The 15236-nt window shown below is 48.5% G+C and overlaps 1 protein-coding gene across 1 annotated transcript in view; it reads right to left on the reverse strand.

Annotated features, from left to right (window-relative positions):
* The window catches only part of EPAS1 (endothelial PAS domain protein 1), a 93771-nt gene that overhangs the window by 21961 nt on the left and 56574 nt on the right, over positions 1-15236 (reverse strand). The window contains exons 3-6 of the mRNA XM_015094403.3: positions 10474-10625; positions 9975-10059; positions 6106-6224; positions 5811-6016 (exon numbers count right to left, since the gene is read on the reverse strand). Of these exons, the coding sequence (XP_014949889.2) occupies positions 5811-6016; positions 6106-6224; positions 9975-10059; positions 10474-10625 (562 nt within the window). The remainder of the gene's footprint in view (positions 1-5810; positions 6017-6105; positions 6225-9974; positions 10060-10473; positions 10626-15236) is intronic.

Consider the following 15236-nt stretch of genomic DNA (forward strand, 5'->3'; position numbering starts at 1 on the left):
AGAGGCAGGAGGAAGAGAGAGAAAAAGAAACCAGAAAATGGAGAGGGAAAGAAAGGCAGTTAAAATCTGAAGTTAGTGTCACCCCAAGTTAATATGTGGGTCAGAAGGCTGGGCTCTCTGGATTTCAGAGTCGGGTTTGCCTCACAGCATAAAATGACAGTTACTGGTCACTCATTGCTGGCTCCCCTTCACGCTGTGAGGCCCTTTCCACGTGGACCAGCCGTGGCTGAGCGCTCGGAAGATGCGGACTCTCCCACGGCAGCAGGGTCAGGGCCGTGTGGGCTCGTAGGCAGAAGAAACTCAGCGCAGGCCTGAGCCAGCTCGGCCGCCCACGAGTAATAGGGCAGCGAGCTCCCTGCTTCACACGCCACGCCTGGAGTCAGACGAGGTCTGGCGGCAGTCTTTACTCATTCCCTACACGGGCACAGAATTTGCTCAGTAAATTAATCATGTAAACAAGATGGTTAGAAGAGTATTTAAACTATTTGAGAGGATGAAAGTTCTAAGTACTTCATAACCACCTATTTGTTTTTGAAAGAATGCCTTTGCTAATAAAACCATCCTTCTATCCAGGCCTGCTTTCTTTCCTTCCCTCCTCTGGCTATGGCCTCTCCACAGTAACACTGGGCTCACCTCATTTTGGTTTCCGTATGTGCTTTTTCTTTTTTTAGTTTTGAAACTGCATTTCCTTAATAATAACCAGAATATTCACTACCACAGATTTCAACGTCATTTGTTTTAATGTATTTCAATCCAGATTTTCTTTGCTTTAAACAACCCTTTTGCCTTGTGTTTCCCTCCAATAGTACATGGTTCAGTGAATATCCAGCTGGCTCTGCAGTTAATAGATAATTAATTTGCATCCTGTCAGTGTTATGTGTTACAGGTGGGGTGGATATATACACAGTGTGCATAGGAGGATAGCCCTGGTTCAGTCCTGGACCAACTCTGCTGCTGCTGCTGCTGAGTCCCTTCAGTCATGTCTGACTCTGTGTGACCCCATAGACGGCAGTGCCACCAAATGCCGCAACTGCCTTTCATTACCTTGAGACCCACAAGCAGGAAGGGGAAAGTTGCCTTGAATTGTAGCGAGAGAAAGGCAAATCACGCAGATGAATAATTTTTGAATTGTGAGGTCTATCACACTTCAAACCAATTCCAAAGAGCTGCTTCTTCCAAGGAATATTTTGAACAGATCAGACAGGATGATATACAAGCATTTCTCATAAACATGCTCAGTCTTTCTTAGGACTGATTTCAGAACATTGTTTGGAAGAGACATGGATGCACGAGAACATTGCAAGTGTCTTCTAAACTCAGGGACTTCAAAAACACATTATATACACCCTGCCACACAAGATCGGTAGAGAAAGACTAATATGTTTGCAAAAATATTTAGAACAGACTATGAAACTAAAAATGATACGTAACACATTAAGCTAAAAGATCACTTTGCACTTAAAGATGCTACCTATCCTCTAAAAAAAAAGAAGTGAAATAATTTGTTAAATGTATCTAAGTATGCAATGAAAGTATATACTCTTTTATTATTAATTTGCCCAAAGTCAGTCTATTTTCTTCTTGGGCATTAATACTATCACTTTTCAGGTGTTCTGATGTGTGTGTGTTTTACATCTCATGGCTCTCTAATTTTACTGACAGTCTCTTAAAGATTCTCAACTATCCCTCACTTTTATCATCATTACCATTTCCAGCTTCATCGTAGAAAGAGTTAATCATAAATCTGACCCACAGAATTTGAAATGTAGGCATCTTAATTCAGTAAACTGTAACTTCTGATATTATTACATCCTATGTTGCCCTAATTCAGTGACAAAAAGGGGTTGCCCTCAGATTCTTTATTTTTTAAAATTACATGACCCTCTTTGTTAATCTGAAAATTTTACTGTTATAACTACCCCCCATTCTTCTCTTATCCACATAATTTGCTTTTATAATTTATTTCTAAGACACAAAAAGACTCATAAAACACAGTCACAGTGGGATTTTGTGTATTACAGATTTGCCCTGCTCTCCCTGATGACTTGGCTTCTTTCACAGTTACTTTCTTTTTCCACTAGATGGCGCCTCCACGTGAATTTAAGAACTACCCCATCTTGAAGTTAAATTACGTGGGAACAACTTTTGTTTTCCTTTTGGGTGCCTGGTTCATTAGGGTGCTCATGTCTCCAACTCCAGACCCTCAGAGATCAAGAATCACCTCTTTCCTTCTTTGACAGAATCGGTCTACGGCACTGAGTTAGATACATAGTAGATGTTCCATAAGTAACACTTCATTAATTGGCTGCTCATTTTAGGAAACTACTTGAATTGTGCATGGAGACAAGTTCATTACACTGATAATCAGGATATTCTTTTTTAAACTTTCTGCTCAGTTTTACTGCCTCCACTGAGAGCAATTGATTGTATATACAAATAAGTGTGACTGACATAAACTGTTATAGAATTCTCTTCTAACAATATTTGCTGTTTCAGATAATACAGGACTTGGTATGGTCTTGACTCTTTATTAAGAGGAGCAGGATGAATGCATTTTGAACCATCTGCATTCCTTTATTTAATTTCAGATCTTTCAGGACAAGTTGCTTCTGTTTCAACTGATTTTGGAAATCTGAGCGTTGAGTACAAGATTACTCTTTTTTCTAGTATACTTCTCACCTCCCCGCTTCCTTTCTTCTCCCTTCTCTTTTTCTCCATGGTCCTTTTTTTGTTTGTTTGATTATGTCTGTGGTCTCAATACAACTAAGAAAAAGTACCAAACAACCTCAAAAGTGATTTTGTGGGTTCTAATTGCCTTATATTTTCACCAGATTCTTTCTAACTTTCCCACTGGAAAAAGAATCCCTTTGTGGGAAATCACAGCCTCTCATGTGTGCCAGATGTCATTAAATCTAGTGAATCCCCTGGTTAAAATGAAATGGTCCTCTTACTATGATACGCAAGTGTTGGTTTTTGAAGCACTGATCTTGGGAGAGTAGTGTGTGTGTGTATGTGTCTGTGTATGTGTGCGCACGCGTGCATACCCGCGAGAGAGCAGACACGAATGTGTGTATACCTTTCCCCATCCCAATACAAAAAGTAACAGCAAGATAAGCTACCAAACCCGAAAAATCCTAGTCCTCGTCAAAGCAATTGAGAAGCAACACATAGGTGTTAAGGACTTAAAATAGTCACTTTATAAACTGTCTAAGCCATGTCTGTGCCCTTGTGAACTAATCTCCTAATCCGTTAAACACAACTTCTGTGTGGCACAGCCTTCTGTGTCTTTAAATGCCTCTGCATCCATCTCCCCAGCACCATTGAGTTCAGAGTTTGGGCCATGTAATTAGGTTTTTGAAAGACAAGATTTTGCTGAAAGTGCACTATATCCAGCAAACCTTACAAGTAATATCCCCCTCCACACTCTGAGTCACAAAGCCCTAAATCACAGGTTCCTTCAAGTCAGGATCAACTCTGCCTACCAGACCTGAAGCAAACTAAGAAGTCAGTGCAGGGTCCCTCTCTTTTCTGGGAGGAGGGTCTTCCACACTTTTAGTCCCCCAATTCCTCATGTTATTGCCCCTTCTGCCTTTCACCCAAAGATTAGATGCTTTCAGGAAATGACCTGAAATTCATTCAAAACATGGTAAAGAGTGAGGAATAACTTCAAATTACTCTTTCCAGAGGAATTTTCCCTTCCCTTTAACAAGGATCAAAGTCTTAACACTTAAAAATTTCTTCTTTCCTGTTATCTAGGGATGAGAAGTTATTTTCTAGGACAGTACGGTTTTCCCAGTGCTTCTGGGGTCACATTAGGGCTGTGTGTGTTACAAAACTGTATCTTCTGCCCAGAATGGTCCTTTGAATACAAAGACTGCATCTGATAAATAACCTTACACAGCATGGATTTCTCGGGTGCCTGCCTTTGCAATAGTCTTTCTCTCTAATTATCCTCATATCACAATTATGACAACATGAATAACCATAATAACTGCTGGCTGTGCCAGAGTGTCAGGACACAGTCTTCATATGGGATATTTTCTCCCTATGAGGTTAGAGCACTTCTTTCTACATCTCGAACCACCCATTACCTGCAACAGCCTTGAATCCAGCACTATGGTGGTCAGAACTAGGGGACAGGAATGACTCAAGGGTACTTTCACCAGAGTTCTTAAATCTGTCCTAGAGTCCAGTTCTAAGGAGTGGTAGCAGCAAACACCAGGTCAGTCCAGAGTCAGGGCAGACAGACTCAGCAGAGCTTGGAAAGTAGAGCCCCATCCATGAAGAAACCTGCACCCCTGGGACATCCAGCAGAGGGAGAGAAAGGTGGGTGGGCCTGGGGGTTGCTGAGCAGGAGCTCCCTCCTGGGGTCTGTGGCTTCCTGCTGGCTGGGAAGGTGAGGCAGTTTCCTGCCGGTAGGCTATCCTTCCAGGCCCCCAGCCTCTACATATCTTCAGAAGTGGTTTCAGCCCCTTGAGTTTAGCAGGGAGACAAGCTTCAGGGGAGGACAAGGACAGGGAGCAAGATGGCAGCAGGAACAAAAAGCCTCTCATCAGTTAGGGGTTTTCTGCTTTTCAAAGCACTTCCATGTCATCACTCATCTTACAGTGATTCTGTGAAACAGGTGGGGGTAAGTGTGGATTTTATAGAAGGGGAAGCCACGATCTTGGGGTTTCTGGAGAAAGCTAGAAGGTGAGAGTGGAATGGCTGGAGCAGCAGGGAGTTGCCCCAGGAACTATGACTCCAGACAAACGTGGTGATTCTGGACACTGCTGAAAGCTGGCGTCAGGTGAGGAGGTCCCCAAGGGCACATCCCATCACGCACTAGATGGCGGGCGGCAGTGGCATCTCCTTGAGACGGGCCTGGCCTGTCCCTCCCTCCCTGATGGCAGCCATTGCCCATGGCATCCTTGCTTCTTCCACCTCCTGATGCACCCATGTGTCCAATGTCCAGGCACAGAGGGGAGGGCAGAGGCCAGGCAGTGGGGAGGAGTCAGAGCTGTTCTTCCTGCCCCTCCCATGACAACTCAAACCTTTTCCCTACCTGTTTCGATCTTTACCTTGAGGTAAAACTAGAATGACATGGATTATATGTGTGGCCTTGGGTACTCTTTCAACTACTTTAATAAAGAAGTAATTTAGGGTGGGAATCACAGCTAACACTGAATACTTCCTATCGGACTGGAACTTAGGCCATCTCACTGCATTAAGGCTCTTAACCACTACAATCTCCCATAAGAGAATTTTCCAGTTGGGCCTGGCTTCGGGGATTGGAGTCTGACTTGGTTCCCTTCATCAAAAAGCCTTCCACCCGGGGCTGGACACTGGCTGGAATGGAGGTGGCGCAGGAGCAGAGGCTGAGGAAAGAGCTCACTAATGGAAGAGAACACACAGGAGTCACGTGACTGCAGAGCAGCTTCCAGGCTCCCAGCCGGCCTCGGCCCTAGGTGTGCTGATGGAGACCTCTAGACCCTTTTTTTCTGGGGAGTGGAGTGGAGAGAGGCTTGGAGATCTAGGAGTCTCTCTCTCTCTCTCACACACACACACACACACACACGGAGTCTCTCTCTCACACACACACACGTGTGGAGGAAGATGTACACACCACCTCCATCCACCATGACGACAGCTGCACTCTAGAACAGCTCTGGGCTGACAACAGGGGACAGTCCAGTACGACCCTTGGCAGCACTGGTGGGATGAAACTGTGACCTGCCCCCAACAATACAACACGTCTGCCGCGGGCCTGCCTCCTGACCACAGGCACAACCACAGGCGCATGCGCACCCACGCTCCCCGCTGGGCCCCACCTGTCGTCGCAGTAGGTGAACTTCATGTCCATACTGTGGCGGCTCAGGAAGGTCTTGCTGTCCAGTGGGATGTCCATGTGGGACGGGTGCTGGATCGGCTCGCACATGATGATGAGGCAGGACAGCAGCGGCTCCTTGCAGCCGCAGAGACTGCTGTGAGGGGGGCAGTTGCTGTAGACCTTCACCTGGCCCGTGCAGTGCAAGACCTGGAGACCAGCCGCGGAGGGTCAGATGTGAGGCCGGGGGAGGGGCGGGGGGGCACCCCGGGACTCCAGACCCAGGCCTGATGCCCTACCTTCCAGGTGGCTGACTTGAGGTTGACCGTGCGGCCTCTGTTGGTGACCGTGCACTTCATCCTCATGAAGAAGTCCCGCTCTGTGGACATGTCTTTGCTTTTCTTCCCAAAACCAGAGCCTGGATGGAGAAGGGTAGTGGAGCCAGCTGAAGTTAGTTCTGTTTGTAGTCAGAAGCAGGGCAGTTTTTCAGGGGTGTGTATGTTTGTATGTGTCTGTGTGTGTCCATGTGTGTGGTCTGTGTATCTGTGTATGTGTGTGTGTGTCCATGTGTGTGGTCTGTGTATCTGTGTATGTGTGTGTGTGTCCGTGTGTGTGGTCTGTGTATCTGTGTATGTGTGTCTGTGTGTGTGGTGTATCTGTGTGTCCGTGTGTGTGGTCTGTGTGTGTGTGTCCGTGTGTGTGGTCTGTGTATCTGTGTATGTGTGTCCGTGTGTGTGGTGTATCTGTGTATGTGTGTCCGTGTGTGTGGTGTATCTGTGTATGTGTGTCCGTGTGTGTGGTGTATCTGTGTGTGTGTCTGTGTGTGTGGTCTGTGAGTGTCTGTGTGTGTGGTCTGTGTATCTATGTGTGTGTGTGTGTGTGTCCATGTGTGTGGTCTGTGTATCTGTGTGTCTGTGTGTGTGTGATCCTTGAGAGCTGCCCTGAGCTGTGGATCAAGGCTCCCTCATCTCCAGCCTGTCTCCCCTGCAGGGTGAGCTCCTGAAGGGTCGGGGCTATTCCACGGTTTCATTTCCCACTGCACCTCTACTCTGCAGAGTAGTCAGGTGATGTGTGACCATTGGCCATGATCTCAACAAACCTCTCCCCTGAGTGGGCCCCATAGAAGGAATTCCAAAGGGACCATCTAAGCAAGATCACAATCGCTCAAGGGGATAAGCTTCTCAGGTGGGAAATTTCCTTTAGATGCCCCTGTCTTTCCCCCATTCCTGTCCCTCCAGTGCCCTACTGTTAACCCACAGTGGCTGTGTTCAGGATCCCACACCATGTGCTCCCTTTCCAAAGTGACACAGGTCAAGGCTCATGGAACACCGCTGGTCCAAATCTCCTGTAGAGAGCAAGTTCACCTTGAGGATTAACTCAGTATGGATCATACCCCTTCTCGGCCAGAATTAAATAAATCATCAAGACAAACAAGATTGCTTCCTTCCTTATGGTCTCCAAATAACCTGCCCACTCAAAACTTCTCCCACTGGGGGAAAAAACAGTGACGACTGCAGTAAACCCCAGAGGTGTCCCCCATCCGTGTCTAAATTCTGCCATTCTGGGCCTTCCAAGGTACACTCCCGCCCGGCTGCCCAGCATCTCAGAACAACCCAGAGCCTTGTTTCTGGTAGTCACAACTCCCCTCTGGGCATAGCCTCCGGACTGAAACCCCCAGGGGTCAGTGACTCGAGTGGCACAGCCTCAAGTGGCTGTGTCAGATGAACTGTGGTGCTTTTTAATCTGTCATAAACATCAAAAGAGAGGCCACCAAGTAACAGGCCAGACAGTGAATCTTTTTCTTTTTCTTATGAGAGGGTATTCCTCCCCATCACAATCACAAAATCATCTCTCCCATACTCAATGATGCTTTTCACAATTCTAGCTTCCATAGGTGGCATTTGCACATCATGAGATGTTCTTGTATCTTGGGGTCTGGACACACTACCAGGACCAGCTCAGGTGCTGTGCAGAAGTGGGCGGGAGGGACTCATTTGTGGCTGTGGCATGGGTTATGATTGTAGCTTCCTAACCTGTTAACATCGGGATTTTCCCCATCCTGTCATTTGGTTAATCTCTCTGAACACAGCTCCAATCAGATTACCCCATCTCTGTTCAAAAACTTCCAACAGCCCCCTCTGTCTACAGGATGAAGTTCAAGGCTCAACTGCCGGCCTTCAAAGCTTTCCACAAGCAGCCTCACAGCCTTATCTGCCTCTGGGTGCTCACACTAACCCTTTGCTTATAGATCACGAGTCCACTCAGGTCGGCACCTTCAAAGCCTTTGCTGATTCACTGATTTTGATCCCAAGTCGTCAACACAGGGACCGAGAGACCTAACATTCTACTCAGATCAACAGAGTAGAGTCATGCTGAGTCACAGCACTTGAGAGCGAAAGGTCCTGGACTTTGCCTGGTCCAACACTGTCACTCTGAAGAGAACGATTCCCAGGAACAGAGCGATGAAGGGACTTGGTTCAAGTTGTATGATCAGACAGAGACTAGGTCAGAGGTTGAACTGACCGAGAACCTAAGGGTTTCCAGAGTAGAGAAGAAATAAGAGACTTTGGGGTTTTCTCAGGCTTCCAGTGCCTGTTTTAGAAAGGGATTCAGAAGGTCTGGCAGCCTTTTTCTCACAGAACTAAACAAGACTTTCTTAGTAACACAGAGCAGACAGTGAACAGCCCTGAGAGCTCCCCAGCCTGTGCCTGACCAGAGCCAGGTGGCCTTCAGGAGGGAGAGCAGAGGGGCTGGGGGAGGAGGCAGGGGTGGGGGTCGGGGCAGGTGGTGGGAATCCTGCACTCTGCAGGCTCAGGTGGTAACAAGGGTAGAAGTAGGCTAATGAAATGTATGCTTTTTCAGCATGTGTGATAATCAGAGCAAAACCTTGTAGGCTTGATACTGCCACCTTGCCTCTGTCATTCAGGTTGGATAAGTACACGCTCCATGTCAGTGACAGGTGAGAGCTATAAAAAGGGATGTTAGACTCGGTACAATCTGTTCAGGGCAGAGACTGACTCTCAGGTTCAGAAGGGACCTTGAAAGACATTGAATCCCTTTTTCTTAAAGCTTCAGTCCACTTGACAATATGTCCATTAGAGCTTTTGCGCAACTGTCCCCAGTTATAAGAGATGAAGCAGCCAGCTCCGACTGTCCCTGAAAAGTGCTTTTTGCTTGTATGGGCCCTTCCTTCCACTGGCACCTGCGGGAGCCCCCGCAGGTAGAGTGCAGTGCACAACACCTTTCAAACTTTCTCCCTCAAAGCCGCCTGTTCCATTTTTTATCACCCAGGGACCAGGCTCCTTCCTTGGCTCCGGTGGTAGCTAGTCTCTAAAGGTGGTCCCAGGGAGCCACATCTCACAGTATCAGGGCCTGGTATAGCCCCCTCCCACAGTGAATGGGCCAGGTCTGTAACTCACTTTAACCAAAGAGTGGTGCTGTACCAGTTTCAGGACTAAGCCTTCAGAGGGCCTGGCAGCTTCTACTTTTGCACTTTTGGGGAGTCCTGAGCTCCCCAAAAGGGAGCTAAGAATATAAGTATAAGAAGTTTGGCTACCCTGGAGAGACCATGTGGAGAGGAAGAGGCTCTGATACCTTATGGAGTGAGAGAGAGCTCCAGCCTCTGGCTACACCACAAGGTCCCAGAGGTGTAGGTGAGCCCTCTGCTTATCCCATCGAGTTGAGCCTCCTGACATCACATGGAGCATAACCACCCATAGAACCCACCGAATCATGAGAGACTATAAAAGCACTGTTTAACCCACTATGTTTGGGCAGCCTGTTACACAACCAGCACACGGACAGCTGCAACAGTTCCCATGAACATTTTGGCACAGACAAGCTGATTGGTTTGGATGGTGTCATTCGGAAAAGATGCTGGACACTCAGGTGATGAAACCTCCTAGAGATGGTGTCCTAACCCACAGGACTGCCCTAGGAGTGTGATCTCAGGCACCACAAGAGCCAGCAAAAGATAATTCTGAGTACTAGGTCCTTTCAGGGCCCTTGATCTCATCTCCAAAGTCCTGTTGGATTTTCTGTGGGTGTCTGTTTTTTCTGGATCATGATTGCCATGATTTATCGATCCTACATTAGTACACAAAGGGGAGGCAGGTCCCTTCCCCACGTGGTGTTAAGTAGGAAAGAAACACACCGAAAAATACCTTACCATTTTTGAGACTCAAGTTCTCACGGATCTCCTCATGGTCACAGGGATGAGTGAAGTCAAAGATACTGTGTCCTGTTAACTCTACCTGTTTCAAAAAACAAGGCCGGGCTCATTATTCCTGACACTGAAGAAGTCTCCAGGAGGAAGCTGGGCCCCCTTTCAGGTTTGGAGAGAGGGAGGAGGCTGGGTCAGACCTTCTCATATTCCACCCGGCAGATCCACAGACACACAGGTGTACCAGAGGTCACGACAGACACGGCTGACAAGGGGGGGCCTGCAATCCAGCTGGCAGAGCTGTCTGCCAGGATGGCCACTGGCAATGCTAGCCCAGTGCCAGGGGCTCTAAGTTATTTCTAAGGTTTGAGGCTTGAGATCAGAGAGGAGGAGGGTGGGTGCATGCAGGGAAAGGTCAGGAGGGAGGTGATCAGAATCTTCCACGAATTTCTACCCCTAAATGGAAACATTTTCCCTTTTTGAAGGAGCCCGAGGAGGGTGTCACCTGTGTGAGTCCCATGAACTTGCTGATGTTCTCCGACAGAAAGATCATGTCACCATCTTGGGTCACCACGGCAATGAAACCCTCCAAGGCTTTCAGATACAAGTTGTCCATCTGCTGGTCAGCATCGGCTTCAGATTCATTTTCAGAGCAAACTGGAAAGACAGGGGGTGGGGTTGAACAGTTTGCATCAATGTGGGGTTAAAGCAGATGTGACTGGTGTGGATGGATGTCTTCCAGGGATGGCTCAAAGGCATCAGATGGATTTTTCTGGAAACACACACTGCCAACCACCTAAGTGTCCGTCACATGCCCAAGGAGCAGGCATCTGATGAGCACCACTGCACGGAGGACACCCTGCTGGGGGCTTCACAGGCAGTACAGTTGCGGCACTGTACCTGTGGTACAGGCAGCAGTGGGGTCACTGATGTCAAGGCAGTTACAGGAGTAGTCAGGATGGTCATTTTTCCCTAATGGATGTTGAGCAATGACGGCATATCAGCCTATCACTGAGAATGCTATGTAATCTTCAAAACACCTGTGGGGTAGGTCCTATTTTTTTTTTTTTTTTTGTCTTATCTTACAGATGAAGCCCAGAGAGATTAAGTCATTTGCCCAAGGTTATAAAGGTTGTGGACTCAGGCAGATGAATCCAGAAGCCACACTCCTAACCATTCATCAGCTTTGGAGTCAAATAACCACTGACTCTATTCCTCCTATTAGGTTATGGCTCTAACTGACATGACAAAGAGTAAGTGAAAACCTCTTTGAATATCAGTTTCCTCGTCAGCTAAATGGAGATAATAATGCCCATCTCTTGTAAGGATTAGAGAAGTATGGAGAATGCCTAAAACATACCAACTAGCATGAATTCTCTCCCTTTCTGGCTCCTTCTACAACACTGTCACTGTCTTCAAATTACTCAGACCCCAAATCGGGGCTAGGTGGTACACTAAGCCACAAATCTAAGTAAAAAATTCAGGGTGACAGAGGTGGGTGCCCAAGAGGAATACAGACAGTCAATGCTGAAGGGTTCACAGGAAGAGGGGGTTGCTTTGAGGTGGTCAGAGACAACTGTTCAAAGAAAGGCATTAGAAGAGACTCATGAAAAGCAAGTATCTCTCTGTTAAATGAAAGTAGGGCTTTCTGGGCCTACTGGCGTGGGCAGATGCTGGAAAGCATGGAGGAGGCAGAGCCTGGAAGGAACTCTGCAGGGATGAGAACAGGTCCACCCGGTGGAAGAAAGAGGGTCTGTGCCCCAGGCTCTTTGACTGGGCTTGTGAGTCCAGCAGCCTGGAGGAATGGCATCTCAGACCATTGCTTTGGGGAGATTCATCCGGCAATGGCATGCGAGATGATTTGGAGAGAGTGAGGATCAGAGGTGTGAAGCCACAGGAGGAGGCTGCTGTGTTAGTGGTAGGCTGTGGAGGTGGTTGCTAGGGGCAACCGAGGAAGGCATCCACTCCCCAACCACTCTGGGGGGCCCTGGCCTATCAAGTAGACCTCTGCTGTCTGCAAAATGTAGCCTCAGCTCTGGCCCCAGCGAATAAAGCTCTCAGGCCCCAGACCCTTGGTTGTTACTGCTCAGACCACAGACTTTAGTTCAGCACTGCTTCTCCTAGCTAATTATTTACCTCCAAACATACATTTACTTATAAAAACTTGTATTCATCCACTACAAACATCAAGCCAAGTATGCTTACCTTAATTTGCAGAACGAGAGAATCATAGAATAACTTGTCACTTATGAAAGTTAATATTCACTTAACTAAAAAAGAAGTCGTTCGAACTGAGACTATTGGAGGGAATGTAAAATGCAATTGAATTTATGGGCCACTTGGCAAGAGACATGTGGATGCTGTGCAATAAGGTTCAAGGGCCTTCCTGCAAGGGCACTGGATTTATTTGGTTCTCTTTTCCCTTGAGCCCCTAAATTTAAGCTCTGGGCCATACACTGTTATTCCTCCAGAACAAATCCAAATTAGGAGATGTTCCTACTAAGGGGCTTCAGTGGCATCCCTGGGGACCGGCCACCTTCAGGACACAGCATCAGTGACTGGGCTGGGGTCACTGATGCTGTCCAGGGACAGGCCACCCTTCAGAGCCAAGAGCTGGGCCATGCAGAGTGTTATCCTAGTGACTTCCCTGTGTTTTGCTAAAATGGTAGAACAAAATGAGGGAAATTCTTTCCTCTTCATACCCTGACTCAGGCAGCTAGCCTATGGGATGGGAGACTGGGGATGGCCTTTTACCATACACATGCCCATACCTGTTCCCTGCTTAGGGTCCTTGCCAACCAACTGGTTAGCCGAACTGATGATAATGAACCAGAGTTCTAGGTGTGGGTGGTGCCATGGCCTATATTCACACTCCTGGTTAACACCTAAATTTAAACAAGGGCTTCAGAAGAGACCACGACATTACCTAGTGCTTTCAAGGTGGAGCAAGCACCAGGACCACTGCAGGACTTGCTAAAACAAGGATTTCTGAGACCAGAGCAAAGTAAAAATGTGCGATCTCTCACTGAAACCATGCCCAGGGCCCTTCTGATGGTGGAAGTCCCCATGGGACTGCAGAGTCACAGAGAGCCATAGAGCCAGCCCTGGATGGGCCCTGTGCCCAGCATTCCTGATTCAGGTCTCAGGTTGGGGGCAGGGCTTCCCGGGTGGCTCAGTGGTAAAGAATCATCTACCTGCCAATGCAGGAGACACAGGTTCAGTCCCTGAATTGGGAAGATCCCCTGAAGGAGGAAATGGCAACCCATTCTTGCCTGGGAAATCCCATGGACAGAGGAGTCCAGTGGGCTACAGTCAATGGGGTCACAGAGTCAGACACGACTGAGTGAGCATGCGGGCATGCAGGTTGGGGGCTGAGAATCTGCTTTTCTAACAAATTCTCATATGATGTGAATGCTGGTGATCACAGGTAGAGACCATCACTGCCTTAACTGAAAGTCCTATAAGCCACCCTAATGCTGCGAAACGGAGAAGGCAATAGCACCCCACTCTAGTACTTTTGCCTGGAAAATCCCATGGATAGAGGAGCCTGGTAGGCTGTGGTCCATGGGGTTGCTAAGAGTCAGACACACTGAGCGACTTCACTTTCACTTTTCACTTTGGAGAAGTGAAGTAAATGGCAACCCACTCCAGTGTTCTTGCCTGGAGAATCCCAGGGACTGGGGAGCTTGGTGGGCTGCCATCTATGGGGTCGCACAGAGTCAGACATGACTGAAGTGACTAACCAATGCTGGGAAAATCAACATGTTTTGGCAAGTGGTGACCTATCTGGGGGACATAAGGAGAGATTTTCAGCACTGTTAAAAATCACACCACACAGGTGAGCGCCTTCTTCAGACAGCAGAGGCCAGTCCTGTGATTCCTGGCCTAGTGAAAAGATTTTTCTTCTCTTCAATTTCTTTGATCTCAGTGGCAACACTGACTTCAAAATCTGGAGTCATCCCAAGACAACCTGATTTGGGTTAGCTAGGCCCAGAGGAAATAGTTCCGCTTAAAGTTTCCTGTTTTTAACAGTTCCAGCACAGCCAAACTGGTTTCCATCCGTGCCCAGTACACTTGCTTCCAGGAGGTGGTGAAATTGGCTGCAACAGCTGGCCAGCTGGACTACGGGAGGGAGGGAGAGGGGCACACAGAGCCCATGAAGGGAAACAGAGCATCTCGGGACTGAAGTCACAATGGCTGGGGGACCAGGAAGCCAGCAGGCCAGCCCCCTGAGGACCTGGAAACAACGGGGCCTCTTTCCTCTGTGGAATCATTTGCCCCCAAAGCACCTGCCTATCCTCCTGGGGACTTCGGACGGAACCTGGCCAGCTTGCTGTCAGCTTGGAGCTGAGGGCTGAAGCTGTGGGGCCGGAGGCAGCACTTTACCCAAGGGGCTAGGGCTCCAGGCACATCACCTGGCTGAAGACGGCCCTGCCTTTCCCCTTTTCCTCTCTCATGGGAGCATCAGGTCTCCTGAGGGGATCACTAATCTCTGACTCAGTGCTGGGCACACAGACAGTTCACTTGCCTACAATGCAGCTATCACACTCCTGCCACATGTCTGCCACATGTCTGCCCCATGCTGGGCACGAAGTCAGGCCATCTGTCAGCAAGTGTCACTTACTGGGTGCTCAGCCCTGTCCTCGGGAAAGTCAGGTGTAAGAGCATCCTTTCCCCAGAGGAATCTACAGACCAGTGGGGAAGAGACAGACAAGCTGCCGTAAAGTTGCACAACAATCCGAAAGAAACCCTCAGTGCCCAATGAAGAGGAGCACACAGTAGGTGCTTGATAAACCCTCGGTGGACTCTTTAAATAGCCCTGGGCTCCGGGTCCCAGTTACTTGCTTCCCAGGACCCTTCAGGGTCTGACCCCCAAGAAGAGGAGCGGGTCATGCAGATCAGAGGCACTCTGCAGAGACTCAGTACACTGCACCCGAGAGCACAACAAGATTCTTTCAAGCTAAAAATAGCCCCGGTAAACAGGCTTTGATGACTCCCCACAGCCAGGATATGCGCGGGCTGAGGTTTCGGAGCACTTTTTCCGGAGCACCGCGCATTTCCTTCAGGCAGCACCGCCTGGGTGGGGTTGGACCTGAGGTGGGGCGGGGGGGGGGGGGGGCAGCAGGAGCTGGGCATCTGGGGTGAGCAGGCAGTGGTGGGGCAGATGCTCCTGACCGGGCCCCTGGGGCCAGGCAGGCCATCACAGGTGCTGCTGCGCAGGGTGCCAAGGTGATTTTCCCTCTGTTCCTACTCTGAGAAGTTCCGAGT

The sequence above is a fragment of the Ovis aries genome, chromosome 3 (genome assembly GCF_016772045.2).
Source record: "Ovis aries strain OAR_USU_Benz2616 breed Rambouillet chromosome 3, ARS-UI_Ramb_v3.0, whole genome shotgun sequence".
In the NCBI taxonomy this organism is placed as follows: domain Eukaryota; kingdom Metazoa; phylum Chordata; class Mammalia; order Artiodactyla; family Bovidae; genus Ovis; species Ovis aries.